General features: G+C 45.1%; 1 protein-coding gene across 5 annotated transcripts; it reads right to left on the bottom strand.

Annotated features, from left to right (window-relative positions):
* Positions 1 to 828: 828 nt before the first annotated feature.
* TRAF3IP2 (TRAF3 interacting protein 2) lies at positions 829 to 27,290 on the bottom strand. Of its 5 annotated transcripts, XM_019613061.3 has the most exons (12): positions 26,936 to 27,277; positions 23,916 to 23,972; positions 19,327 to 19,413; positions 18,382 to 19,101; positions 15,134 to 15,323; positions 12,362 to 12,537; positions 11,051 to 11,139; positions 9,281 to 9,349; positions 6,373 to 6,489; positions 5,124 to 5,198; positions 3,340 to 3,453; positions 829 to 1,324 (listed from the first exon to the last, which is right to left on the bottom strand). In XM_019613061.3, exons 3-12 carry the CDS (start codon positions 19,340 to 19,342, stop codon positions 1,178 to 1,180), a joined length of 1,713 nt encoding a protein of 570 aa, XP_019468606.1. In that variant the 5' UTR covers positions 19,343 to 19,413; positions 23,916 to 23,972; positions 26,936 to 27,277; the 3' UTR covers positions 829 to 1,177. The 5 variants fall into 5 exon arrangements, with proteins under 5 accessions (XP_019468606.1, XP_019468605.1, XP_019468608.1 ...); XM_019613060.3 differs by lacking the exon at positions 23,916 to 23,972 and having other exon boundaries at positions 26,936 to 27,290; XM_019613063.3 differs by lacking the exons at positions 6,373 to 6,489; positions 23,916 to 23,972 and having other exon boundaries at positions 26,936 to 27,280.
* Between the last annotated feature and the right edge of the window lie 503 nt (positions 27,291 to 27,793).

Raw genomic sequence — 27,793 nt, 5'->3', positions numbered from 1 at the left:
TGAAGCTGTATTTGGGTCACTCTGTAACAAACAATAAAGTGGAAGAGGATCTTGGAAAGAGCCTGTATTGCACAGGCATGGAGTGCTCTGCACCAGAGCAGGAGGTTCTTGTATGCCTACTCTAACAATAACGGCTGCAGGATTTCAAGCCAACAGGGTCCACTGTTATCTCAGCAAGGTTAAAGCAGTTAAGAAAAGAATCCTCACCAAAGTAGTGCTTATGTTCTCTGCAAAAACACACTCAGACTTTAGCAGATGTGAAGTTGCTGAGCCTTCTCCGTTGCCAGCACCCCACGGCTCTCCAACATCTTTGATTATTTTATTGTTCTGTACTGCATACAAGTTGTAGGAGTCAATGTTATTTCTCTTAACAACTGCTGGTTTCCAAATGGCAATTGTTCTTTGACATGCTCTGTTTCAAATAAGGGATGAAGAGCAATAATGAAGCTAAAGGCCCACTATAAAAGTACTTCAGCATTCCATGGTACTGACTGCACACGCAGTAATACATTTAGCTGTCCTTTTGTGGACTGTTGCTGTAACATACTGAAGGTGTTAGGGACTGTGCTCTGAGGAAATGGAATTCCAGAGGCTTCAGATCCAAGTGTCCTCTAATTGAACATTGTGTCTCTGTGCAAGACAGTCTAAGTAAAACTTGCATTACTCAACAGTTACCATTCCTTGTCGTTCCCAGCAACAGTAAAAAGTTGACGCAACGTATAAAATAGCCTTACAAAAGGCAAATATGTTTAATAGTGCATGTACAAATTAACTATCTGATAATGCTGTACAAGGCAGGGATATCTATAAAGAATACCTGAGCAAAAAGGCGGATGTAATTTTTATTTTACATTTATTGCAACATTATTTCTGGTATTTGTTTGCTGTATCGACTAATAAAGGGATTTGTTAAAAACAGATGTTAAGATAAGTTGGGCATTCATTCCATTTGCAGCTTTTTTAAAAACCTAGGAGAAAAGAGTTCTGCCCCATCAGTTTCAGAAATAGATGTTTAACGTGGTGGAGAACAAGCTGAGCCTGAGCTACCCAAGATAACCAATTCCTTAAGCAGAAGCAGTGTCTTCTGTCATCAGAAAGAGCCATCTGGAAGAGTGCTGGCTCCCTGCCAAAAGCAACCCTTTAACAACTGCTTCTCGTGCACTTTAAGAGATTATGTTCATAGTGGCACAACCTGGAGTGTTGGTAAAGGTCCTATTGGAGGAGCAACATATTCCTCCTCTCTCAGTAGCCGCAGGAGGATGTTCTTCTTGTTCTTTGGCCAGGTATAAATGTGAGTGTTCTGCAACCAGGTAGGCACGTGCTCCTGAAAAACAAGAAAAAAGTGAAATCCCATAAGCCCTCCTGAAACTGTACCAGAATTTTGCAGATTCCATTAGACTCTGCCAAGCAAGATTTCATTCTGTCTGTTCTAGACACTTTCTGTAACAACAAGAAATTTTAATTTGGCTTCAGAATTGTATTTGGGTTCCTAAATAAATGAACTCTGTACGATCTCACAGCTTGCCTGTCTCTCTTTCCTTACTGCCATCACGTTGGCTGATTTCATCATATTTCAAAGGGATTCTGATCTCAATGACAGGCTTCAAAGGGCTTCTGAAAATAAACACTGAAGAGAGAAGGGCACATTTAGGTGCCCCTACCAGGCTGCAGCCCATGTTTCTCTCTTAGCTGCCGAGGGACCCACACTATGTGTTCAACCCTAAGAATCCACAAGGAAGCTCTTCTCATCCCAGTGGTTTTCTTGAGTGCTGTCCCCTTGTGCTGCTTTGCCAAGCTGTGTGTCCTCTGGCCACCTCCTGAGTCCAGTGCTGAGTGTGAAGGGGGGCTAGCACACCTCCACATGAGCAGGCCAACCTCCCCACTCCCAGCATGTCACATGGGCTGGCCAGTGCCTGTTGGCATCATGGAGCTGGAACCACCATGGCCCTACACTGTGGTGGTGGGCTGAGGGAGAATGGCAAGCTCAGCCTCCATGTTCCTATGTCTTCATAGCCTGGGAGGTTTCCACACAAATGTGTGGATGCGGAGGTGAGGAGGGCTGTATTCTTATCCCTAATTAAAAGAGGATCAAAGGCTACCAAAACCAGCTCATGCCCACTGTGGTGATAAACATTTCTTTTAGGAGAGCCCTTGCTGGAGGCACCAGCGTGAAGCCAGAGTGAACAAGCAGGTAAGGCTGGTTCACTGCAGGAGAGTTGGACCAGATAACCTTTAAAGGTCCCTTCCAATTCTAAGGATTCTATCGTTCTGTGATTCCAAGGTAAGCAACTAGCAGTGAAGGCATCTAGCACTTGCTCTCGGGACCCACTATTTAGCAGGGCAGCATGTTCCCAAGCTGTGATAAAATGCAGCACAGGTTTACTGAATGAGACCTCTATCTGTCTTTGATGAGAAACTACCTTTTTTGGAGGAAGGAAATGCAGTAGACTCAGTCCATCTGGACTTCAGCAAAGCACGTGATGTAAGTCCACATGGGAAATCATTAGTTAAGCTTGGAAAGATGGAAATTAGTGTGAGAAATGGATGGTAAGTAAGAAGCTGGCAAGTGGGGATATAACAACAGAGGCACTCTATGCCCAGAGATGGGCTGCAGGCTGTCTGCCAGATCTAGTCCTGCAGCCAATTGCATTGAGTGTCCTCCATAGTGGAGTTGGTGCAATAAGCACTGGCACTCATCAACGCAGGCAGTAATTCTAACATGTAGGAGGTGTGCAGGGGAGGTGTGTTATTTGCGTCCAGAAAGAGTGGAGAAAATTAGAAGGGGATTCTGTCAAGCTGTGGCTCTTCCCTCAGCACGTGACAGCAGCTGTTGTACCAGATCAGAGAGTAATGGGAAAATGGTTACTGCCTTGCTTTAAATTCAGATCTGTATCTGTTAGCAGAGAGGAAATTCTGAGTACTGCAGAAAGAGTGTTTGATAACTTTATGGATCAGTGTAATAGGAACAGGATAGAGTGTGTCAGTGCCAAGGGTAGGGTCGTCCATTCAGGGCTGTGCTGTGGAGCCTGCTTTGAGCCATGCCTCAGAGCAGCTCTGCTCACAGCTCTGCCAGCAGCAGTCGTCCTGGGACACTCGAAGCTGAGTGCAACAGGCACTGCTGAGAAAACCAGGAAGGGACATTTGTGTTGGTTGGCTTGATGCAGGCCTCGAACCAGCAAGACCCAGGTTTCCTCTATCAGTGTGTGACGGGAAGCTGGAAATGCCAGTTCCACCTTAACTGTGTGTCACGTTTTTTCCCCTCATTATTCAATTTCCTGATGAACATTCTTTGGCTCACACAGATCCTTTCCCGTTGGAGGTCGGCTAGCTTTCACATACCATCAGTGCTTTATGATGTACTTCAGATGAGATTAACTCAGCTAGTATCCACGTCCCCAAATGAAACCTCCCAAACTGCTTCCCTGCTCTTTCCCACTGCCAGCTACAACGGTACTTGAAAACAAAGAGAAAAGGGGAGGGCAAAAAAGACAAAATGAATCATCAGATTCTATATATATATGGCATTTTTCACCCCTGGAAAGGTGCAGGTTTTACAAACATTGGTACCTAACCTCTGGCTACCTGCGTCACTGCAGTGTGTCCAAGCCCTCAGGGCTGCTGTACCCACTACCTCATGCTGCTCTACATAATTCAGCTGAGACAGGCAGCCCTGGAAAAGCTGAAGGGTGATTGTGGACTGTGGAGTGATAGGCAGGAAGGCTGCCTGGGAACTGCTGCTTTGATAGCAGCAGCTGAATCAACCAGCCCTGGAAATTCCTTGTTCACTATCTGAGAGCTGCTGCTATATGCTAAATAGTTTTTTCACACATAAAGTTCAACCAAAACTAACTAAGTTTATTGTTCTTGTGTCTGCCTTGAGGCCCAAAGAAGGCTCTAGCACCCTGTGTGCCAAATGTCTCTGTGGCCCCAATGTTACTCTGCCAAGTTGCTGCGGGCTGCAGGGTCTGCTCACACAGCAGGCACTCCAGGAGCCGTTGAGGCCAGGAGCAGCCCTGCCCTTTGCCCCCAGGCTGACCGAAAATACCAAACCAGTCACTGCCTTTGGTCTGCTCAGTTCCCACCTGTCCCATCGCTGAGCTTTGCACAGTTAATGCAAGTAACAGACCAGCAATGTTTGTGAAGGAAGTGGAATAACGCTCATTACAAAGAATCTCACAAACTCTAGGAGCTTATATTACACTGAAATCCACAGTGCTGTGGGATTTCACAACCCTACACTCACTCAATGATAATATTGTAGAAATGTTAGGATACAAACTCTGGGCACCCAAATATCCTGAAATGGAACCCAAATGATTAAAGAGAATCTCAATTCCCTCCTCCAAAACGCAGCTGTACCTAAGGGTAACGTGACAGCTACCCAACAGTGCACACAGTATTTAGTGATGAAAAGTGAGCAAGAATATCCATTACAAGTCTGAGGAAGAATGCCATTTCTCAACGATAACTGAAGCCATTTAGCTTTTCTGGCCCTGTAAAAATCCAGCAGGTTCTCTCAGCATGAGGAAGAAGGATAAGGGAACCTACTGCCTTATGAACTTCTTCCTCTCAAATGTATCAGTAAAATGGCCAACGAAATTGCAAGTCCTAAAAAAACATATTGTTTGCCTTTGATAGGCCCATCAAAGTTCAAGCAATGCCCTAGCACTTTAATATTTATGATCCTCTTTATTTTTATATTCTCAACCCACCCTTTTCCAGATCCTCACTTCACATCAGTCATAAATCTCCCCCCATCCCACTCATCAGCATTACATCTGGACAAAATTATAAAAGGGTTAATACAAAAAGCATGCTTGCTGGATAGATGGTCTCTCTCCATTGAAATTCTTTCAATGCTCAAGACAATTTGAGTTTTAGTTACACATTCATCATCAGAAATACATTTTATGTACTGATTTATATTGCGGATGAAATGCTTTTATTTGTGTGAACATAAAACTGTAAACTTCTCATATAAAATACAGCTGGAATATTACTAGTGGGATATTAAGAACCAAGAAAAGAAGTTTTTTTGTTTTTAAGGTTTCTTCTGGTGCACTGAGATCAAAATAACATGTGTCTAATGATCTGACAAATATATATATATGCATGTATGTTACCTTTTTGGCATTTGGGAAAAGCACAGGGATGAATCTGAAGTTCATGCTCCCTTGTTGTATGAACTCAATCTGCATCTACAACAGAACAAATTGCCAGATTTATTGTGATGAAGGTTGTGTTGCACTGCCTTTGCATGCAGCTGAATCCTATGCATAAAAACATTCGTTGCTTACTTAAACTGCTCTTAAGTGATCTGATCTAATGCTGGTGGACTCTGGGTATCAGGTTTTTTTTGGCCACTTAATCTGATTCTTCTTTACTACAGGATACAGGAAAGGAAAGAATACAGGAAAGATCTGTCAACATTTGAGCACTTACTTCTGCGGTATGAAATAATTGTGGTTTAAGCTGCAGTTTCAGTCCCATGAAATCCCTCTAGAACCAATAAAGCTTAGCTTAAGGCACCCGTTCACTGTCTGTGTTCAAGCTAGGCCCCAGCCTGTCCCCTGTGTCCCAGTTCCCTGTCTGAGCTGGGGCTTGGCCTGTCCCTATATCCCCAGGACTCTGGCAGAATGAGGCACAGACTCCCAGGAGCAGTGAGAAGAGCACAGTTCTGCTGTGAATTCATCTGTTGGTGCTAGTTTCTGAGATGCTGGACTGCAGGATTAAACTGGGAGATGGACCTGGAGTGAGAAAGGAGGGTCCTGCAGACCCAAGGAGAAAAGATTAATTCTGTGGCTCTGTACACAATTCTGAGCTCTCTATCCCACTGCAGACTGCTGAGATGATAGGTCCCATGTCCTGCAGCAATCTCCTGCTACCTGTGTCACCAGGGCCCTCCCTTTGCAGCTCTGACCTTTCTTTGCCTCGCAATCCTATGTTTCAGCCAGTGTTAGTACTGCCCCAGAGAAGACCCCAGTTACAGAATGGCTGAAGTGATATGAAGTGATAGGGACTGGTTCACAGGGGGGAAGGCCCAGGCAGCATTAGATAAGATTGTGCCCAGGGCTGTATGGCAGGGCAGTGTGGGTTCGAGAAGGCGAAGGAAGAAAAAAACATGGAACAAAAAAGAATATGGAAGAATGAGATGTGCGTGTTTAATAGGATTTTTCTTTCTTGAACCTCTTAGCAGATGTTAATGAGCATACGGAGCTGATGAGAGGGAGGATTAATGAATTCCAAAGGGGGGTGTTTAACTATGGGGATTAGTGAAAACAAAGCAAAGAACCTGCCATTTGGAGACAGATTTGTCTTTTCAGAAGAAGAGAGGGAGTCTTTGTAAAGCAGCAAATGCATGTCCTTGCTTACCATCCTGTGGATGTATTTAGTATGTAAGCCGTGTTCATCCCTGTCCAGCTGGGACTCAGCCCCTTCCACATCCTGTTTGTATTTTGGACTGATTGCTATGATTATCATCACCGTCTTCTGTTAAGGAGAAAAGCACTTTTATGAAATTGGGAAATGCAGTGTGTTTGGTGGAGGCAGATCGGAAATCTGCCAGTTTGTGTTTTAAGTGATCTTTATGTTCTTGGCGAACGTGAGAGGGTCTCATTCATTCTGGCAGGAAATGCAGGAGAACTCAGACACTCGTTCTCCTCTTTATTTCTTGAGACCGCATAATATAGAAAAACCAAATGGCAGGAGATATATTAGCAGCTTCCAGCTTCCAGTTGGAATCCTTTAATAAAAAGCTACTTTTTATCAGCGCAGAGTGTGTATGTACATACACAGAAAAGTTATCTTCTAATGTTTTCCAACAGCTCATGTAAAAGTGCATCTTTTTAACCATGGCTTTCTGTACATAAAGACACTGAAGGTGGCTGTCCGTGGAAACTGCACCTGGGGTCTTCAGTAACAGGAAGTCTTCTTGCCTGTCCCTCAGTGGTGAGGTGTGCAGAACTGGGCTGTGGCCTGCACAGGCTTAGGGGTACCTGGCAGCACCATCCCTCCATGCTGTGAGCCGAAAGCAGTGCTCCTCGCCTATGCTGTGACCTGTTCAGTCCCAGACCCTCACTGATCTCAAGTTTCCACTGAGGGGCTGTCCTTCCTATCTGGGAAATCTCTCTCCTCCCTAATGGTGGGCCAGTGAAGAGGTTCAGCAGATGAAAGCCTCCTACTTTTGTTTACCTAGGGTCTGTCTTTTATCCCAGCCACATCAGGCTTTGTAAGGCTTCCAAGTATGTGGCTCCCAGTCAGCCTGGCACCTAATTAACTCTTTCCTTCTGTGCAATATCAAGGGAATTTGCCCCACCACAGGGTCAAAAACAGTAACGAGCCATTATCCCTCATACTGACTTAACGTGCTCCAGAATTACTTTTGCTTCTGCCTGACATGCATGTAAGCACTTACAGATGTTGAGGGTTTGCAGAGACATTCCCGGGTGCACACACCCCTCGCTTGTGCCCTAACAATCCTTCCTTGCTTGTGTGTGTGAAGGTTTAGAAGCTGGAAACTGCCTCTGCAGTCAGAGCAGGAAAACAGACATCTCTTGGGGGGGGGGAGGGAGAGGAAGGGAGGCAGCCAGAGGAGGAGGAACCATACATGGCAGGGGCAATTGCTCTCTGTGCATCCCAGTTTCTCCTACTGACTGTGCAGGAGTCCCATGGGAGTTCTGCCAGTTTGTTTTTTAAGTGCTAACGATGTTCTTGGCAAAACCAAATTCACTGTGGTGTCTAGTTTCAATACCTCAATTATACATGGTGAGTTCATGCCTAATCTGTCCTGGCAATGGTCCCAAAATGCATGGCTGCACTGCCACAGCGGAGGCCCCAGGCTGGCTGTGCACGCAGTAGGCACCATGCCTGCATGGTAATGTATTTGAGCTAAGATGTTCTGCTGGAACTCCTGAAGAGAAACAGAGGTGGGCTGCTAAGAACCTAGCACTTTGTCATCTTGTTCTCAGGCCATGGAGAACTGCCTGGAGTGAGTTAGAGGCCTGGTGGCTTCCCAGCAATGGATGAACCAAAGGAAGCCGCACATGTTGTGACATCAAGTCACAAAACAAGTGATTTGTATCCAGCTTTTTTGTGTTTCTGCAGTACTGTGTCCAGGTCTGGAGCCCCCGGTACAAGACAGACAGGGAACTGTTGGAGGGGGTCCAGAGGAGAGCCACAAAGATGATCAGGGGACTGGAGCACCTCCCCTGTGAAAACTGGCTGAGGGAGCTGGGCGTGTTCAGCCTGGAGAAAAGAAGGCTGCAGGGTGACCTCACTGCAGCCTTTCAATACTTAAAGGGAGCCTACAGACAGAAGGGGGAATCAACTTTTTGAAAGGGTTGATAACTGCAGGACAAGGGGAAATGGTTTTAAGTTGAGGGAGAGGAAATTCAGGCTGGATGTCAGGGGGAAATTCTTTACAGAGAGAGTGGTGAGGTACTAGAACAGGCTGCCCAGAGAGGTTGTGGATGCCCTGTCCCTGTAGGTGTTCAAGGCCAGAATGGATGGGGCCTTGGACAACCTGGTGTGGTATTAAATGTGAAGATTGGTGGCCCTGCATGTGGCAGGGGGGTTGGAGACTCATGATCCTTGAAGTCCTTCCAACCCTGTCCATTCTGTGATTCTGTGAGATTCAGCTGTGCTGGTGGAGTGGGCCTACCTGGCTTGATCCTTAAGGAGATGTGTACTTGCTGCACCTTTGAACTGCCAAAGCTGCTGTGAGGGACTGTGCTGGCAGCAATGTAAATTTTATTGCTTAGACTGACACGAAATGATGAGAGCAAACCTATCATTTGACTAACAGAATACCAATTTCCAGTTTACATATAAGATGGTTGATTCAGAAGAACCCTCTCATGTTTTAGATAACAGAAACTACAGGTGAGAAGCGGCATGAACATTAGCCAAACTGTGCAGCCTGGGATGAAATACAGAAACATTTTTAACCATGCACAGGCGAAATACAGTATTTAAAAATGAGATAGAGGAACAATTTATCCAATAGCAGCTTCAGGCTAAGTGTAACAGCCAGCACTGGAATTTGATAGGAATGCCAGGATTAGCACTTAATTTCTTAAAGAAAAAGCTTTGGGACCATAAGAAGCAGAAGTGAGTGAGATCTGCCTATGCCCTCAATCACAGGCCTCCATCATTTCAGTAAGAGCAAGGAAGGGCAGAGTGGGATTTTGCATTTTAATTCAGCTCCTGCTACTATTACAATAATTCAACCATTTCCTCAGATCACCTCAGCTGTGAACAAGGTTGAATTGCTGTTACATACATCACCTAGGTAGCGTTCCATCCACTTTATGATGTCAATACCTCGTACTGTGTCCTCAAATATATCGATCTGAAAGAGAATGAAAGTCTGTGGTAAGCATTCTTTTGCTTTTCCTCCCCATTTGGTGGCACTGAAAAAGTTCCCAGGTGCCTGTTTCTTCCCCTAGTTTCCAACAGGCATGCCTACTTTCCTACATGCATACAAATGCACACACGCACATGCATGTATAATATCTCCTCTTTTCCCTGCAGTCCAGAACCGTGCAAGCCTCCACACTCTCAACACTTTTGCATATTGGAACAAGCAATAACCTCTGTTGGTACACATTAGATACTGAAAATGTATGAACTAGATTTTTTTTTTCTCTCTATAAATACCTCATGAAAGTGGACAGCTGCCCACCTTCTCTTATCTGCATAGTTGCAAAGCTCCACTGCTTTCTAGCTGCAAGGATATATACTGTCAAGTCTTAACTTCATACTGCACTACATTTTCAGAATGTGTGGAGGGAGGTCAGCCAGGACACTGACACTGAATGCAGGAATCCAGGCTTTAGACTGAGCAGAGAGATGGAGGACTTCCTAGCACTGAATATGACCATCACTGTTCTCTTCCCTGAACACTCAGCCCAGAAACTGGAAGTCAATGACCGTGACCAATGGAGTAATTATTAACTTCTCCAAGCTTGTGACAGAAGAATTATGTTCCACTTCAAGGGTTGGTTTTTCTTCCCAACATATTTGTTTCCTGGCTTTGGGGCCATTTTGCTGTATTTATTTTTCTGTAGCATGCACCAAGATCTGCCTGTCCAATAGGGGTGCTATTAATGAGCCTTCTGCCTCATACCTCCATGATGCCCAGAGCTTTCTGGCTATAGTACAAAACTGCTGGAGAGAAATACAATTTCAGTTTCCGGAAAAATTCTTTGATTCACAAAAATAAATAAGCACGGGCAAAACCCCCACTGAGTTTCATTCAGTTTAATGATAGCCACTTGCTTAAACGCTTTCCTGAATTGAAGCCAGAGTGAAGGTTGAGGGGTCAGATAGCATATGCGCTTGAAATAGGAAAATATGAATCAACATTTTGATGAATGCCGAATACGAGAGTCTCTACGGGATCTCTCCTTTGAGGGGGTAGTTATGAAGAAGCAAACTCACGAGAGGTCAAATGAAAATCTGGACCGTTTATGGGATCAGACAGTAGGACACAGATCTTTTCAGGCCAGTGATTTTGGAATCACTTTTAAAAGTATAATACAGCAAAGAAACCACGAAATGGACTGTTTCATTCAGCCATGTGAAATACACCAATTTTAGATCTGTTTTCAGAGGAAAGGTATTCACATCCGAAGAACCAACGATGTAATAGCATCTCAGAAAAGACACTAGGATGGGATGAACGTGAAAACTGACCTTTTTCAATATTGGTATTTCAGATCAAATATGAGACAATGTTAATGAAATAGCTCACAAAAAAACCTCCTATTATTGCCCATCTGGTGTCACTAAATGGAATTTTCTAGGGTCATTATTAAAAGACATTTCAAGTATAGAATTCAGTTAAAACAAGAGCAAATGAAATGGCAAATCATTAAGTTACAACTTTTAAAACCCAGGCCAGCTCCTTCCATTTGCGGCCTCCTTAATCTACAAAATGCAATGATAAACAGAAGAGCATTTAAATGGAACATGCGTGCCCTCTGCTTTTTTAAAAAATGCCTCTTTTCTTCCCTGGTTGAGTGTCATTTTCTCTGGAAGGTATACTTACAGCAGTTTGAAATCCATTTACAAGCAGGAAGTTCACAAATTTCATGACCTCCACCGCTGTGTCCACGGAATAGGTTATAAAGACCTTGCCTAAGAGAGAGTCCATATGAACATGCAACACATTAAAATACACCATACAAAGAGTGAGACTTTCACAGCCTTCCTTTCCCACTGTGCTGTGGGTTCTGCCTACATGTGTGTTTGCAGATTATTTACAAAACGAATGTACAAACCGAGCATTTTTTTCCCCAACTCTTTCACGTTCATGAAGTTGAGCTCTATCTCACAGCTCGTGCTATCCAGCTGCGACCTACAGCTGAGAGCTGGATGAGCCCTCCCACATGTTGCCCAGCCTCTCCTCACAGCAGCATCAATCATCTCCTGTGTAGGACAGGCCAGAAAGCCGAGGATACCAATGTCTTCAACTACCGTTGCCAACAGTGAAGGAGTTTTCTTACTAATTCAAGAGCCATGTACTCTCTGGTCGAGGTACACCAGCCGGCTAATGGTGCCATTTTATCGAGTAATGCCTTTACCTGAGGACTCTGACTGATAAACTGGAACTTACACACAACTGGAAACTTGTATCACAACTCACTCCTTCAGGCCAGAAAGATGCAATGTGGGTCTTTGAAAGGGGCTTTTTGCATAGCTTACTGAGAAAAAAAGAAGATGAATAAAGGAAAAACAGAGGTCTCTGGAGAGCTATGAGGGGATGTTAGTTATGGTATATCCCACTGGTCATCCAGCACAGCATTAAGAAGGAAGCCAGCTCTTCTGAGTTGGAGAGCGGAAGGGTTTGGGGAGCTGGAGGCAGGGAAGGCACCTCAGCAGGAGCTTGTGCGGACCCTGCTGTGGGCTTCTGACCCAAAGGCCTCTCCTCTAACCAGGTCAGGGAGAAACTGAGGTCAAGACTTGAAATTTTTGTCTGGTTTTGGACAGGCAGAAACACTTCATCCCTGGGGCTTTGTTTGTTATTAATCTTTTACTGTAAGCTTCAGTGCCTCCTGCCTCAAAGGGACATTCTGTTTAGCAAGAAGTCATGAGAATAATCTAAACAGTATTTATTTTTTGTAAACAAAATAACAAGCAATTAATGACAATTAAGTTTTCAGGATTCAAGGGAATAATTCCATTCCACCAGACATAAACACTCACACCCTACGGATGTGATGACATCCAGTATTTTCTTCTCTCACTGTCTTTGTGTCTTAATGTTGTTACCCCCACCTCAACCCCCTGAGCTTTCCCACCTAAAGTTGTCAGGCTGCTCTGTAAGATCTCACACAGAACAAGTTTGCTAACCACTTACGCAACTCTTCCGGCAAATTGCTGGTTCTCAGAGTTCCCTTGGCTGCAGGGTTACTGAGAGGCCTTGGGACAGCAGCTGGAGATGGAAAATTGTCAGATGGACAACAACATGCTTCATCTGGGCCACATGCCTTTTGGGGCAGCTGGCCATTAGGTACCTGGTTGTACAACTGGTTTCTGCAAAGAAAAGCAAGCAAGGACATAAATTACTTCTTTTCAGGTATTTTTTTTTTTAACACACTAAGAACTTTGTGTATTAGCTCAGTAAAGTTCTTGGAAACATGCTTGGCACTTCTACTTAGTTTTATTATAGCATTTTTTTTATCTGAGCCCTCAATACCTTGGTGACAGTCTACCACGAGACACAGTTCATTGCTGCTGTTTTTCTTTTGAGCCCAGCTCCCATCTCCCTACCCTTCCCTTTTTCCCTTTCCATTTTTGGGGTTAGGGGGCCCACGGCCTACTGCCCCCGTCATGGCATAGATTGATCTAGATAGCTCTGTGACATGCAGAAGCAACACTATTCACAGGAATAAATTTACCTCATAGTTTAGTACTGCTCAGCTTGCAACTAACAGAAGCAAAGAGTATTTCTGAGCTAGAAATAATGCTGTTCTGCGGATGTTACACATGTACTGGAGCAGAACGGCACGTGGAAACGCTCTTCCCATTGTCTGAAGGGCAACTCAGCTGCTTATAGCACAGCTGCTATCTGAATGTCCTGTGCTGCACAGGAGGTATGGCACAAAGAGCAGGAAAATAGACACACATGGCACTCCAGCTCCAGCTGTGGTACAGCAAGGAGTTGTTCCAGTTTTAGACAAAACTCAAAAGTTTTGCTAAAGGTAAAAAGTTCAACTTCTTGACCAGCAACAGCAGGCCCAACAAAGGTTTCTCGTGCTGGGAATTTGTGTTCTGGAACCATAGCAATCTTGCCTGATATCTGCTCTACTTGAACAAATACACAGAAAGAAAATGATTTTAGGAAGCTTAGCAGTTCTTGTATCACTATGCTTTGGGTTCACAGGTTGAGTCAACAGAAAGGAGAATTCATGCCTATTTTTACATGAGGTGTAGTTTGAATCTCCTGGACTGCATCTGTTGGATGAGTGTTAGGTTTCTCTGAGGGCTTTTCCCCACAGAGCAGTGATATTTAGTCAATCAAGCCCACTCTCTTTTATTTCCTTGCCTTCCTTAAATGAATGATGACAGTCTGGTCACAGCATGTTTTCTGTTGTCACATTAAGATCTGGTTTATTCATTTTGGTACAGATGTTTTCTGTTACAAAATGCTCTATAGGCAAATATTACCATCACATAACTGCTGTTCCTGGAACCAGCATGCAAACACCAGCAACACAGCCACAGGATAGGCCCCAGGTATTCTGGATTTCTTTTCACAGAAGCACCAAGAAAAGCAACACATACCTCATCATAAGCCACAAAAACTACCCTGTGGCTAATTTCCAGATCCTCCCCAAACTTCTCCTTACCTAACAAATATGCCAAAAACTAAGAGTCTGATTATAAATTTCACTAATGCAAAGGATATCTGCTGTACCTCAGAGTTGCTATGTTTTCATTCAAACAGCTTTATAGCAATTATCTTTGCTGTTGCTGCAGCCCCCTGCTTTTCACAGGCCAGAGCAGTGCAGTATTTCAACTGTCTGTCTTGTTTAGTTTTTCCTGTTCTCTCACTTTTCTTTGAGACAATACCGTGTATGTGGACATTTACTCTTTACAACTGTCTGAAAGAAAGTTGTGGCAGGGTAGGGGTTCAGCCTCTTTTCCCAGGTAATAGTGAAAGGATAAGAGGTAATGGTCTTAGGTTGCACCAGGGGAGGTTCAGGTTGGATATTAGGAACAATTTCTTCTCAAAAAGAGCGGTGAGGCAATGGCACAGGCTGCCCAGGGAGGTGGTAGAGTCACTGTCCCTGGAGATGTTCAAGAAAAAGGTACAAGTGGTGGTTGGACTAGATGACCTTAGAAGTCTTTTTTAACCTTAATGATTCTATCGTTCTAAGATTTCCAAACATGGATGCCTGTAAGTTTAATGTACTTTGGCATTTAAATAAAAATGGTCTGCTTTCAGATGTGCCAACATCAGTTTTACTTCAGCAGCTGAATTTAGAGAAAACCCTTCATAGGTAATGCTTGTTAATGGTGCACATAAAATGGGAGGGAGACTAGAAGCATGGGAAATTAATAGTTGAAAAATAGTCAAAAAGTCCCAGCTGAAAAGTGCTAGATATGATGCGTTTTATTACTACATGAGAAATCATGGAAAATTCTGCAAAATGCAATGGAGAGATATATCAGTGTCAGACAAGATTTTCTCCATTTTTCTCTACGCTACAGAAGCGATAAGAAGGAAACTGCTGACAGCCAGTGACTGAGGCTCCCAGGCTGGCGCACCATAGAGCTGAAGTCTGCAGCGAGCCTCCAAACTGACCTTTGCTTTCGAGCAGGAGAGCTCTAAAGTTTCAACTGAAACATTTTCAGCACCTCATCTCTTAACCTTCAAGCATTTATCTTCCCTTAGCGCGCGTGTTTCTGGGTGCGCTGTGATAACATATCAGGTAACTGCCTTTGAAGTCCTTCAGGGTAAGGTCAGGCCCCTGCTGTGTGTAAAGGAGCAAATAAAGGCAACTACACAGCATCTCGCATGTACCCCTCAGCCCTGGCATGCTAAAGTTACAAGGCTTCAGAATTAAAAGCCCACAGAATCAGATTAGAGAGCTTCGAATGCACACAGCCCCCAAGGCGTACTCACGGGAATCGAGGAGGACCAGGGGAGGAGCACAGCCTCTGGGGAGGTCGCTCGGCGGTGCCCTTGGGAGCACGAAGGTTGGAGTAATTGGGGATGACTTGCTGGGCTGGGCGGATAACTCTCATGCAGGGTCCAGGAACAGGAGGGAGAGGTTGCGATGTATGTGCAAAATTCTGGTGAGGAGCTCTGCCATCTGGGAAGGTGAGAAAATAAAGGCAGCAACTATCATTTCAGCCGACACATTTTTGCTTCAGTTTGTGTTTAGTCCTTTCCAGGCACATCCTCCTTCATTTCTAGGGAAACGGAGCAGGTTGGAGGCATTGTAGGAATCTCAGACTGAAAGAAGGAAGACTAAGGGGTAACTTACAGTCTGAAGTTGCCCCATCTGACACGGTTCAGGTCTCGGCTGCGGGTTGTGCTGTTGGGACAACCAACAGTTAAACACTGAGGGCTGCTTCGTCCCTGCACTTAAAATGGCTCAGTGGTTTTGGTGTTTTTTTTTTTTTTAATTTCTCTCTGGCAATGACTTGAGAAAATGAATCATCCGAACACTCTCATGGAAGCAGATGCAAAATCCTGGAACAAATCAGTTTGTAACAGTAAGGCTAAACAGACTGTGATTATTGTAAATGAAAAGAGAAAAAATAATCTCTCAGTTTGTTATTCCACTTATGTTATGAATGTTCTGCCTCGCTGACCTTTTAAGGTCCTGCTGCTGGTCCGGTTGCCATCCAGGAGGCTGCAGGGAAACCCAAAGTAACAATTTTGCTCAAGTAATTCTGAAAAATCTCACTGTTGCTGGCCACGTACACGTAATGCTGTTTAATAACTAGCATCCAGTGGAACTGTTGGCATAAATTGAAAGAGAAAGCAATGTAAGCTGTTTGTTTCCCAAATGGGGAAAACTACTTTTTTCAGTCTTTCTGCTTGCAGTTTTCATTAGGCAGCAGCTCTGCACACTTTCAAGCTGCTGTGCGCAGATCAAAGTCCAGCCTGGCAGGGCTTATTAGCACTGCATGATTATGGTGTTATGAGCTGGCTCTGAAAGCTGCAATGCTCAAACGCTATTTTTTTTCCCCTTTAGATTGTTTTTTTTTTTTTTAATCCCCTTAGCTATTTTGGTGTCATGCTTCCCTTTTCCTAGCAGCCACGAGGACTAATTTTTTAAAAAATGAAGAGGAAAAAAGAAAACAAAGCTTTAATGAAACCACACAGCTCGAGAAGCCAGCACCTTAAAACCAACTAACCAACCACCCAATTACAAAGAGATTTCTGACAAAATTGTGAGTCGGCAACATCTTATTTGTTGGATTCTTTTAGATTTTCCTGTCCCTTTCTTTATATTCTAACAGGACGGGGTGAAAGAGGCTGGAAGAACAAAAAACGAAAGCAGGATCTACTCAAAGGTTCCTCCTGAGCAGTTCTAGGAAAGCTGGCAGGGCTCATGGAGTTTCAGTGTGGTTTGCGGGGTTTTAGGTTGGTGCAAGATTCACCAGTGCCCTTTGGACATGTTTGACACTGAAGTGTTTTAATGGCTGCCAGCACTGCTGTTCAGAGGCACAGCACAGTCAGGCATGCGTGCCCGCACACACACACAGCTTTCATATACGAATAACCGAACAAATGGTCCCCAGTTACACAGCATTACTGTGAGGATTTCTTTGCCTTCAGAGGTAGTTTTGCTGCTGTATCCCCAGTAGCAGGTGTCCAGAACCAGTTCAGAGCCTACAGGCACAATCCATGCTATTGACACAGCCTGGGAGAGGCGTGTTGCAACACACAAACTGTGCGGCTTTGTTGTGGGCTGTCCCTGCCCAGCAATTATCTGCAACACAAGGAGCTGTCAGGAGGTGATTTATGCCGTACCAGGCAAGTGAGAAACAGGCGTGCAGTTGCCAGCTTCTTGGTCCTGACCAAATCTGCTCCAGCCATCTGAGTTTATTTTATTCTTTTTGCCCTCTGGATATGGTTGAAACACCAGTGATTTTTCTAAAGAAAGCCCTTCAGAGCTCCTGCTTTGAAACAAATGACCTCATTCAGTAAATGTCCTGTTTCTCACGATGCCCACATGTGGAGGAGGTAAATAGTGAGAGGTATTGTGCAACCAGCTCTTCTTCTGCTCAAAGCTAAAGAGAAGTTAGAAGGTACAGGCAGAAAAACAGAGGCTGTTCTGCAAATGTTCAGCTGTAGCTGCTGATAAAAGTCCGTCTGTAGCCCCTTCCCCTCTGCAAAGTGCCGAGACCAGACGTGAAAACTGCAGCTCTGATACTCCAACTCTCGTGTACCTAATTATAGTGCATTACTGGAATGAGAAAACTCTTTAAACAGATGTAATATAAATGCTGCGGAGTCAACAGAAGGTTAAGAAAGAAGGGTTATCTGCCACAGGCCTACAGCTTTTTATTACAAAGCGAGACCCAAACTGGTTGAGGTCTCCCAAGCCTAATGTAATATAAATTGTATGAAAACAATGATATTGCTGTTGGATGTTCAAAGCTCACTTCATAACAGATAAAAATCTCAGAGACCGAAAAGGAATACTAATTAATAGCAGGCTGTAAACTGCGTCGTAGCCTCCAAGAGCCAAAACACCCATATCGACTGAGTCACATCAGTGCTCAGTGATACAATCACCAGCAGCTGAGCGGGGTCCATTTTAAGTAATGGGCTTTCATTTCAGCTGACAGCAGAAAAAATGAGGTTGATGAATGTCACGCTCTTTTCATACAGAAATAAAACACACGCATTAGTTTGGTCATAGAGCTGGTAGATACTGTTTAAAGAGATCAAGGGTAACTACCCATCCCGATTCTGGCAGGAAATCTCAACCTCGGGGATCCAAGCTGGAGCAAGGAAATCCAGGGAAACAACAGGAATTAAGTCAATAGAGGAGGTTGCAGAATGACTGATGCAAGGAGGAAGAAAATGACTAGAATATGAAATAACAGCAGGCAGAAGGCTGTGTGTGCTCAGCATGACTGACAACGGCTAGTTTCTAGGCAAAATCATTAGCCTTTATTTGATGAGTAACTGCGAGCTCTTTAATTTTCTATCTGGCTCAGAGGTTTTGCATCAGACAATCTGGCTGAATAACCCTAAAACCTGGAAATATGAAATGGACTGCAAATCATTTTTTACACATGTTAATAATTGCATGCTGCAAAGGAAATACAGTAGGAATATGCCAGCTCAGTGAATGATGGCTGCAGTGCCCCCAGAAAACCTCCTTCAGGGTGAGCGGTGCTACTTACATGGGCCATGCAGGTGCTGCTCTGCCAGATAGTTGTACCCACAGAAGCCATAGGCTTGCGCAGAGGGGTTGGGATGGGGCAAATGCTGGCACCTGGGATGCTGCTGAGGCTCAGGTCCAAAAAACTCTCTGGAGATCAGTGGTCCTGGGAGGTCCTGGGGGTTCACCATGGACACAAGTGGCAAGGGGAGCTCCAGGTGCCTGACACCCATGATGTCTTGGGACTGGGAGTTGTAACCCGTGTCCTCAGTTGCCAGCTCTGCTGGGAGTTTGTTTCCTGAAGGCTGCTGTGGCCATGAACTCCCTTTGTTGTTCTCCTCCAATGAGTCCTCAGGAGCATCATGCAAGTTCTGCTCTGACTTACTGGAGTTGGTATCAGCTGAAAGCAGTGGTCCTGGCTGCATGCCTGATTTGTCCATAGTTAAAAGATGCATCTTGGAATGAACTACTTCCAGTATTGATTCACCGGGGGAACAGAAACGCCCACATTCATCGGGATTGGTACATTCCGACCACGGCCTGCTGTCCGGCTCCATGGCCAGCTGGTGATGTGCCAGTGCTTTGCAGAGATGTGCTGGATTGGCACGTGGTCTCTGGCACTCCTCATCCTCCACATTCTCTACAGAAGGCTGTGAAGCCTCTTCCAGGGCAGGTTCAGGAAATGGGGAAAACAACATGGATTCATCCACTTCCACCGGTATGCTTCGGCTCACAAAAGTGCCTGAAAAAAACAGAGAAGAAACACTACAGATTGACCTCCAGAAAGACAAATGCCTATTATCAGTCACTGCTCAATGACTTGTCAGTTGGAATACTGAAGAGCAGTATGCATTCTTTGTATTCACATTAAGTTTTTCTTAGAAGAATGGGTAGAAATTTTTGGCAAAGGAGTAAAGCAGAGGGTTAGCTGGAGTGCAGGTAGCACAGTGTTATAATTTGGACTAACCTGACACGGAGGCCATTTCCCAGTTTTGTAGCCACACAAGAAATGGGAGTCAACTGCCGTGCTGCAAGGTCAGAATTTTCCAGCAGACTGGAAAACAAGAGAAAGTACTCTTGTGAACACGGTACAGCTTCATAAAGGCAATAATCCCAAAATAACTCTATCTCAGAGACTGGAAAAGAAATACTGGTTAGATTTCTGGAAATTACATTTTGTAAAACAGACACTTTTATGGGATTTCTGAATCTTACTGTTCCTGCTGAGACAATGGGAAAAAGAAGCACATGAACTGTCTCTTATAGGTAATTTCTGCACCTGAAAAAAGAGAAGGCTGTGTAAGTATGGAGATTTGGCTCAAGCATATTCCAAGGAATTCAATCACGTGCCATATTTTACTTCAGACCTTCTAATAATAGCTTTGTACCGATCCCTTGAATCTGAATTTCACTGCACACCTAGCTGAGCAATTTCAAATCTACAGCTGGCTTCCAAGCATTGCTATTTATTTTATCAAACCAGTTAATCCATTCTATTATAACATGGTTATTATTTCAAATTATTGAGAATTATAAGACAATTTAGAGACTCTGGTTATTGTTTGGATTATTTTTTTCCCATTCTTCAGAATTACTTTGGGCTCCAGACATCAAAATCCTCCCTTCCCTTTGGGGATACTGCCAGTAAGTTTGGCCCAGCCTAACAGTCCCTAATGACAGATGCCTCTACTCCACCTTCGCTCAGAATGACAGCAGCAATGACAGGTGAGTGATGTGCTCTTGTTGTACTCACCCACTGGAACGAGAAGTACAAGCCTTACTGCAGGCTTACACACAGCATCCCATTTATGTTGAAACAGAACACTGCTGGACCTAAAAAACCTTCGGAAAACACAAGCAGGGTTTCATTTCTCTTCAGTGTTCTCTGTCCTACCCAGTCTGCTGGGATGCTCAGAAAGGACTTTGTGACACTCTTGAAGTTCACAGGTAAACCAGCAGAAGCTTAAGGTACAACATTCATTCACTATCAATTTCCGTAGCTGTATGCCACAGGCTATCAAGAGGGAAGAAGCTCAAGCAGATGGTCACTGAACTCAAGCAGGAAGTGGAAAACACCCTTGGTCCTTCACCCTGAGCTGGAGGCAACCAAGGCCAAAGCACAGCAGAGCAATGTGCTGATGCAGCTGTTTTGCTTCCCGTACCCAAACCCTTCATTCCCAGACTTTGGCACAGAAATAAATCAGCACGTTTGATATCAACATGCTGATTTCTGCAGCCATCTTCATCCTCTGGTATTGGGGTGAGATTAACTTGCTCCCACCAGATGCTATCCTCTGACATGGGGTACAGAGAAACAAGTCTGGGACTCATTACCCCAGCTGTTTTCCTTCTACCACATGGAAAAAGCCAAAATCCCAAGAAGGAGCATTACTGAAGAACGGTCTAAGCAATGGAAATGACAGTGTTTGACAAGAGAATCTGCCTCAAAAGCCTGGTAAGGAAAGTCAAAATCACAGCGCGTTTGAGGAGATCTCAGGGATTCAAGGATTCAGCTTCAGTCACACAGTAGCTTGAACAGAAAGTTCAAATGAAGAACATATTCAGACAGTCACAGCATTAAAAACAGTTGAACGGGATCACAGAGAGGTGTAAGGCAGTGTCCCAGCCTTTACCCTGGCTCCTACAGCCATATCCTACAAAAGCAAAAAACGTGCCCAGTCCCACAGGGCAAGAGCAAGGCTTTATGTTTGTGCTGATCAGATCAAGTGACGTGCATTCCCCCCTGAAAGTACCTCTGGCACAGCAAACTCTCAGTGTAACATTTACTGGAAAGCAGGATAAAAATTGTGCTTTGCTGCTGCTGGGCTGCAATGTAAATATTCTTCCTCTGTGTAACATAAAACCCACCTATGCAGATCTACCACAGATTCCAGATACACATCCTACGCTATAAGAAGAACATCCACAGGGAGAGTTTTCCTGGGATAATTATAGCAGCATAATGATGTTGGCAAATTTTCCCATGTAGACAAGCCCTCTGAGCAGCCATTAGCTACACCAGCACAGCAAACATGCTGCTGCTCTGACAGAAGGCAGGGTCGTGTGCTCAGCTGGCACAAATCATACTGCACACTCTTAATCCCTCATCGAGCAGCTCCAATGAGCTGGTTCTTCTTCAGAAAGGGCAAGCTCAGCTGCAGGCACCCGGGCATGGCTGCTTCCCTTGAGCAACATGTGTTGTCTGAGCACCCTATCAGCAGGTAGAATTCTTCGCAAACACCCAAACATGGCATTTCAGGAACAAATCTGCAAGGCCTGATACACAATGGCATTTCTTCAGTGTTCTCTGAAACAGTCAGATCAAAAAGCTAGAAACCACATTGAACCCAGATCCACTATACCTAACAGCTGTTGGTTTAGTCTCTACAGAGAAACCAAGAACTCAGTCCAAAACATGGGGAAGTAAATAGGGGTCTCTTTGTTGACTTCAGCAGGTGTCAAATAGGATTTAAGAGTTACTGAATTCTTCTGGAGGATACAACCTTCCAAGCATTTTGCCTTATTGTAGTTCCATCATTAACGACGGGTATCTACAAAATGGATTATGTGCAGACAATGTGAACCTAATGCAAGGCACAACATGGGCAGGAAAAATGCAAAATTATTTTCAAGTTTTCATATGGTATATTGACTATTCCTTTCAGAAGAGGGAGATTAAGACCTAAGATATTCCACAATTACTGAGCTACCAAACACTTCAAATGGCTCACTTCAGAACAGCTTGTTTTTCCTATTAGTTTGGCCCTCTAAAAGGACATATACCTCTTTATCACTTAAATCAATGTAATACTTAAATTACTGCCTTATCTCCTTCCTATGTAACATGTGCAGAACATTATGAAAACTACCCCAAATATCTGAGCAAAAATAATTTGGTCAGACAGAAATGAGACCTGATTCCACCTGCTATATATTTCCCTGGAAAAGCTTTTAGCTTTTTAAATATTGTTTTGCTTAGCTCCTGCCACAGTGCAGCTGAGCAGCAAAGGCTGAGCTTTGACACCTCTGCAGAGTCCTACTCCTGTGGGCTTGAGACAGGAGGCACTGAGGGGCCTTTAGTGTTAGAAGAGACAGATCAATACTAAGGAGCAGTGACTTCACAGATCTCCTCCTCTCTCAATAGCTCTGCTTGGCACGGGAGGCTCAGGGAGGTCAGAACAGCAGAGTTCTGCCTGTAGAGACAGCCCCAAGGGTAAGTTAACCCTGGGACATGCTGCATGCTTTGAGCAATGCTGGTAGTAGTATTTGGATGGGAATTCCCAGGAGAAATCCCCTCACTGCTGGAAATGATAGAGATGATTCAGAAACATTCCTCCTCTAACAACAGTGCGTCAGGACATTGGTTTTGCACTGCTGAAGATCCTCGGTTTCTGGAAAAAGACCCAACACTGAGCCCATTATCCCAGTATTTTATGTAGCCTCATGCACTGCAACTTCATTAGGTCTCCTCTGACTTTTTTGTAAGGCTTATCTTGCAAGTACAGTCAAGCAGTGGACAGAAAAATAACTTGCTTAAGCCCCTTGTGTTGAAGAATTAGAGTAAACATACTAAAATATCCTAAGAAACCTGTAGCCTGATCCCTTTTCTGGCACCAAGAGCACTGAAGAATGTAGATCATGCGCGACCTCATTTCCAACAACACTGCAGCTTCAAGTCAGATCACGATATTGCCAGGAAGCTTCAAGAATTTAATATACCCCCTGCACCGATGACTATGCAGGAGATTACAGATAACCAGCTGGAGCTTTTGCTTATATTCCTGCTTGTAATAAAAAGAAGAGGCCCTTCCTAAAGGGATAGAGTGGCCAAGCCTGGGCTGCTCTCAGAAATGCTAAGGTAACTCCTTAAATATCCATGTTCTTTTTCTTCCTTCCTCTCCTCATGCATGCAGTTCTTCAGCGTGCACCAAATCAGCAAAAAACCTCCTGGGTGGGTGCTCAGCAACCCACCAGTGACCCAGGTTTGCGGGCAGAAATGCTGTCCTCCTGTGAGGTTTCCCAGACCCTGAGTTCTTCCATTTCTCAGAGGGAGAGTTGCTGGTGCTGTTCCACCCAATCCCTCTTCTCTGGGACATGCATGAGGCTGGTGACAACCACTTCTGGACAGCTGCATAAATGGGAAGGGAACAGACTCTTCTGAAGGCCAGTGTGGACAGACCTAAGAACAACCCAAGTTAGAAGCAAGGGCCAAACTCCTCTAAGAGACATCTGAAAGAAGCAAGGGTTGCCCAGGGAGTGTTGGGTCCAGGCCCATCTCTGAGGTTTACTTTTGTCTGGCTGCAAAATCCATCAGGCATCCCACTTATTCCCCAGGCTTGTCAGGATGCACCATCCCAATGCATACATTAACCATCGATCTGCTTCTAATTAGAAAAGTTTTGTCAGTGAATAAACAGAAGAGGAAATCTGCAACACAGTGTATCTGCACTCCTGCCACTTTCAGAGAGGGGGAAAGTCATCTCTAATCTTTTGATCAAAGATCTATTTGCATACACTAGTAAAAAAGAAAACATTTGGATAAGAAAGAAACCTCACCTTTCTTGGTGCACAGCAGGCAAGGGAAGGTTCTTTTATTCACCAACCATAATATTTCTGAAATAACATGGATTTAGATTAAGGCAAAGTTGTGATCACAAGGGCTGGGGGTTGATGGGAACTTTTTCATTTCCGAACAATTCCTATGTACTTTGTCTGAATCATTCAAGCTCTCTGGTGCTGCAAATATCCATCTGTAAGATGGGAGTAATTGGATGCAGAACTTGCAAGCTGTCATGAGGATACACGCATCATCGAGATTGCAACCAATGCTGAGATGGGGTCATATAAGTCTAAGTGCGTAAGCAGATCATGTTAAGCACAGCTTTCTCTACAGAGATACCAGACTCAACTTTCCTCACAAAAACAGAGACAAATCCTTTCAGGAAGAACAAGCATTATGTTTACATTAGGAGGGACTTCTTTACTCAGAGGGCAGTGAGGCACTGGCACAGGCTGCCCAGAGAAGTTGTGGTGCCCCATTCCTGGAGGTGCTCAAGGCCAGGTTGGATGGGGTCCATGGCAGGGGGTGGGACTGCGTGGGCTTTGAGGTCCCTGCCCACACAAGTCATTCTAAGTGCAAATGTGGGAGCTGTTTTGAGTCTACAACCTAAACAAACATAGCCAAGCTGAGTAGTTTCACTTCACCACAAAGAATTTGAGCTGTTGTCATCATGGATGCTTATCCTCTCCCTTGGGTACCTTCCACAGTTAAGACCAAAGCAACATGTCACATTCTGAGCCCAGATTTTAAACTCCCTAGGGCAGGTAAGGTTTATTTTCACAACTTCTGAGAGAAGAAAAGTGATATGGAAACAACATTTCTGTTCCATTCTGACTATGGTTGCAGCCATGGCATAAAAGTCTGCCTACACCAGGAAAACAAGACAACATGCTTCCACAACTCCCTGCCTGGCAAATATAATATTGTTTTGCAGCACTAGCATCAATACACCTCTGAGTATACACTCTGAAATGTGAGTAAAAGGAACCCTAGGCAACAAGAATTAACAAACTAAAAGTGCAACACTCTTAAAAAGCATCCAAGCAGGAACCTCAACTATAGATAGAATTCCCTGCTAGTTTTCCAGTACTTACGAAATATGAAAATGGCTGCAATGATCTTAGACATCTACATACAGGCATTTTAAAAATGCGTTTGCTTCCCAGAGATTATTTTCTGCCCATTTCTGATGCTCATTAATTTTCCATAGGCACCAAATAACCCCTAAATTGGGATATCCTACAGCCCCACTACATCTGAAAAGCACATAACCATTAGGCAAAAATTGGGGACAGCTGAGAGGAGTTGCATGGGAAGACCACCCTGAGAGGAGCCAACCTCCTTGGGGACCATGAAAGCCTATTTTCCTATAGCTTTGTACTTTTGGTGGAGCATCTAGTTCCTAATAAGGGAACATCTCTAGCATCTTGAAGGCTGACGTGCTTGCCCCTAACCACTCTGCCCTCTGCAGCATGGGCTGCTGGGTGCGTGGGTTGTGGGAGTGTGTGGAGAACACTCAGGGACCTGACACGTCTCCCTCAGCTGCTGTGATAACAGCCTTTCTCACGCTCACTCATTTGCTTTGTGAAACGTGCAGAAATGTGTACATCTCGCAGACACGTACCCTCTGCCAAACTTCAAAAGCCACTGCTAGTGGTGAGGGGCACTGACTGACACACATAATTGCACACACTTGTTTCCTTCCTTAAAAAGATAAAAAAAAACAAAAACACTTTAGCTGGTACTCAGCAGGACCTCAGAGTGCGAGGGTATCACAGGCATCAGAACAGTCAGCAGAAGCTGCCCAACAGCTGACCCTGCTACGCATACCCCTCACAGCATACACAGCCTGTGGCCATGGGCAACAAAGGGAAACTCAGAGCCTGTCTGAAATGGAAGAGAACATTCCTGAAGTGGTTTGCTAATGAGAAACAAGCATTTAAAAACTGTCATCAGTGAGGGATCAGGTATCCCTGTGGGCATGGGTCCTGACCTAACACTGTCACCTTCACTGTGCCCACTGCAGTACTAAATGCTGCTTCATCTCCTTGACCTGACACAGCCTCAGGCCATTTCCCAGGGACCTGCCCAGCAACGGGGTCACAGCTGTGCCCAACAGTAAGTGGTTGGGCATGCAGGGGGCTGTGGGGGCACACCTGGGATCTACCCACAGAACAACAGGCTTTCTGTCACAAGGCAGTGGGGCTGGCAAGATGGACACACGCGTACAGTTGACAGCAGCATCCAGGCCAGGCCTCGAGCCTGCATGGGGTGTGCAGGACTGGGCAGTTACGGTCTCTCGGTGGTGGCTGAGGATCAATAAGCCCAAACCTATGGTTCTCACTGCTCAGCCCCACAAAACCCACGTCCTGAAACAAACGGCTACTGTTTGAAATTAGAGTCATTTTTACACAGCTGATTGTACTGTAATTAAAAAGCAATGCCACCGGCTCGCTCCCACCGTTTCCATACCGACACCGTGGAGGGCCGAGCAAGCTGAGCCCAGAAACCTGCTTTTTTCCTGCTCTCAGTGGGTCTGAGGGCCTGTCTGGCACTGCTGGGAGCTGCCCTGGAATTGTGAGGCCCAGGTCCCCACGGCCACCCCCAGCTCTGTGCCAGGAGGGCATAAGCTGCCCTGGGCTCATACAGCTGTCTGGGGAGGGAGCAGGATGGGACCTGGCTACAGGCGCTGCCAGGCAGCTACGCAAATAGGCAGGACAGCATTTCAACACCAGGCGTGTCCCTTTCCAGCGCTTACCCCAAAACAGTCCAGATCAGGAAAAAAAAAAAAAAAAAACCCCAACCGAAAAAAAAAAACCAGACTGCAGTGAAATGGCTGAAACATGTTGTGACCATCTGTGAAAGTCAGCCTATCGTTAGAACGAGAGAGAAGGGGAAAAAAAGGGAGGGAGAGAGAAATCTGAGGGGAAAAAAAACATTCACCGAGAGTCAAAAGTGGGTCAGCAGCTCACTGCGGGCAGGGACCGAGAAGCGCAGCGTCTTCAGCACTCCTTACCTTAGGCTGAGGGACGCTCGCCCTGAGCTCAGCGGGAAGGGGACAGGGCTGGAGCGAATCCTGCGGGCTCTGCGTACACCCGGCTCTCCCTCCTCGGCCGTTTTTTTTTTCCTCCTTTTACGACAGCCTCCCTTCCTCTCCCAGGTAGGCTGCAGAACTGGCTCTGCAGCAGGAAGTGGAGGAGGCATGCAAATCACAACGCGGAATGGGGAGCTTCGTCGGCAGCCGCCGCGGGGGAGTGGAGCGGCGTGGAGGAGCCACGCGTTGGGCTTCACGCTCTCCAAATGCCCGTGCACGTCTCTCTGCCGTGGGAGGCCGGGCTGCTCTGCGGGAGCGGAGTAACAGCTGTAGGGGAAACCCGGTGTGAGTCCTAAACAGTGTGCCTCACTGGAAAAGCCACCGGATTTTTATTTTTTAATCCTCGGTTACTTACCGTCAGACCCAAGCATTACAACAACTGTGATTCAGCCTACCAAAGAAAATCACACGATGACGATAAAGAACAACAACAACAAAAAATGTAGCGTCTTTTTTTTTTTTTTTTTTTTTTTAGTTTGACTTTTAGTCACTTCCAAGTTTTCCTCCTGATGCCTTCACACTGCTCCGAGAGCTGGGTGAGGCAGCACTGGCAGCCATTCCTCGGCTGCTGCCGCAGGATGCAGCTGTGTCCACCTGCACCGCCTCCCTGACCTACCCACTCCACAGCCCTCCCTGCCCAGAGCTCCTCCTGATCTTTACCCTACATCTTAGTTTAGCCCTAGGAGGAGTCTGTCTTGGCTGCAGCTGTGCACAGCTATTCATCCTTCAGGCGGCTGCTGGTTTTGCACTCAACCGGCTGGCCTGCACACGTCTAAATCA

This window comes from Meleagris gallopavo, chromosome 2 (genome assembly GCF_905368555.1).
Source record: "Meleagris gallopavo chromosome 2, MGAL_WU_HG_1.1, whole genome shotgun sequence".
NCBI classification, from domain to species: Eukaryota; Metazoa; Chordata; class Aves; order Galliformes; family Phasianidae; genus Meleagris; species Meleagris gallopavo.
The sequence above is the reverse complement of the archived record's forward strand: the minus strand, read 5'-3'. Positions and strand labels throughout refer to the sequence as shown.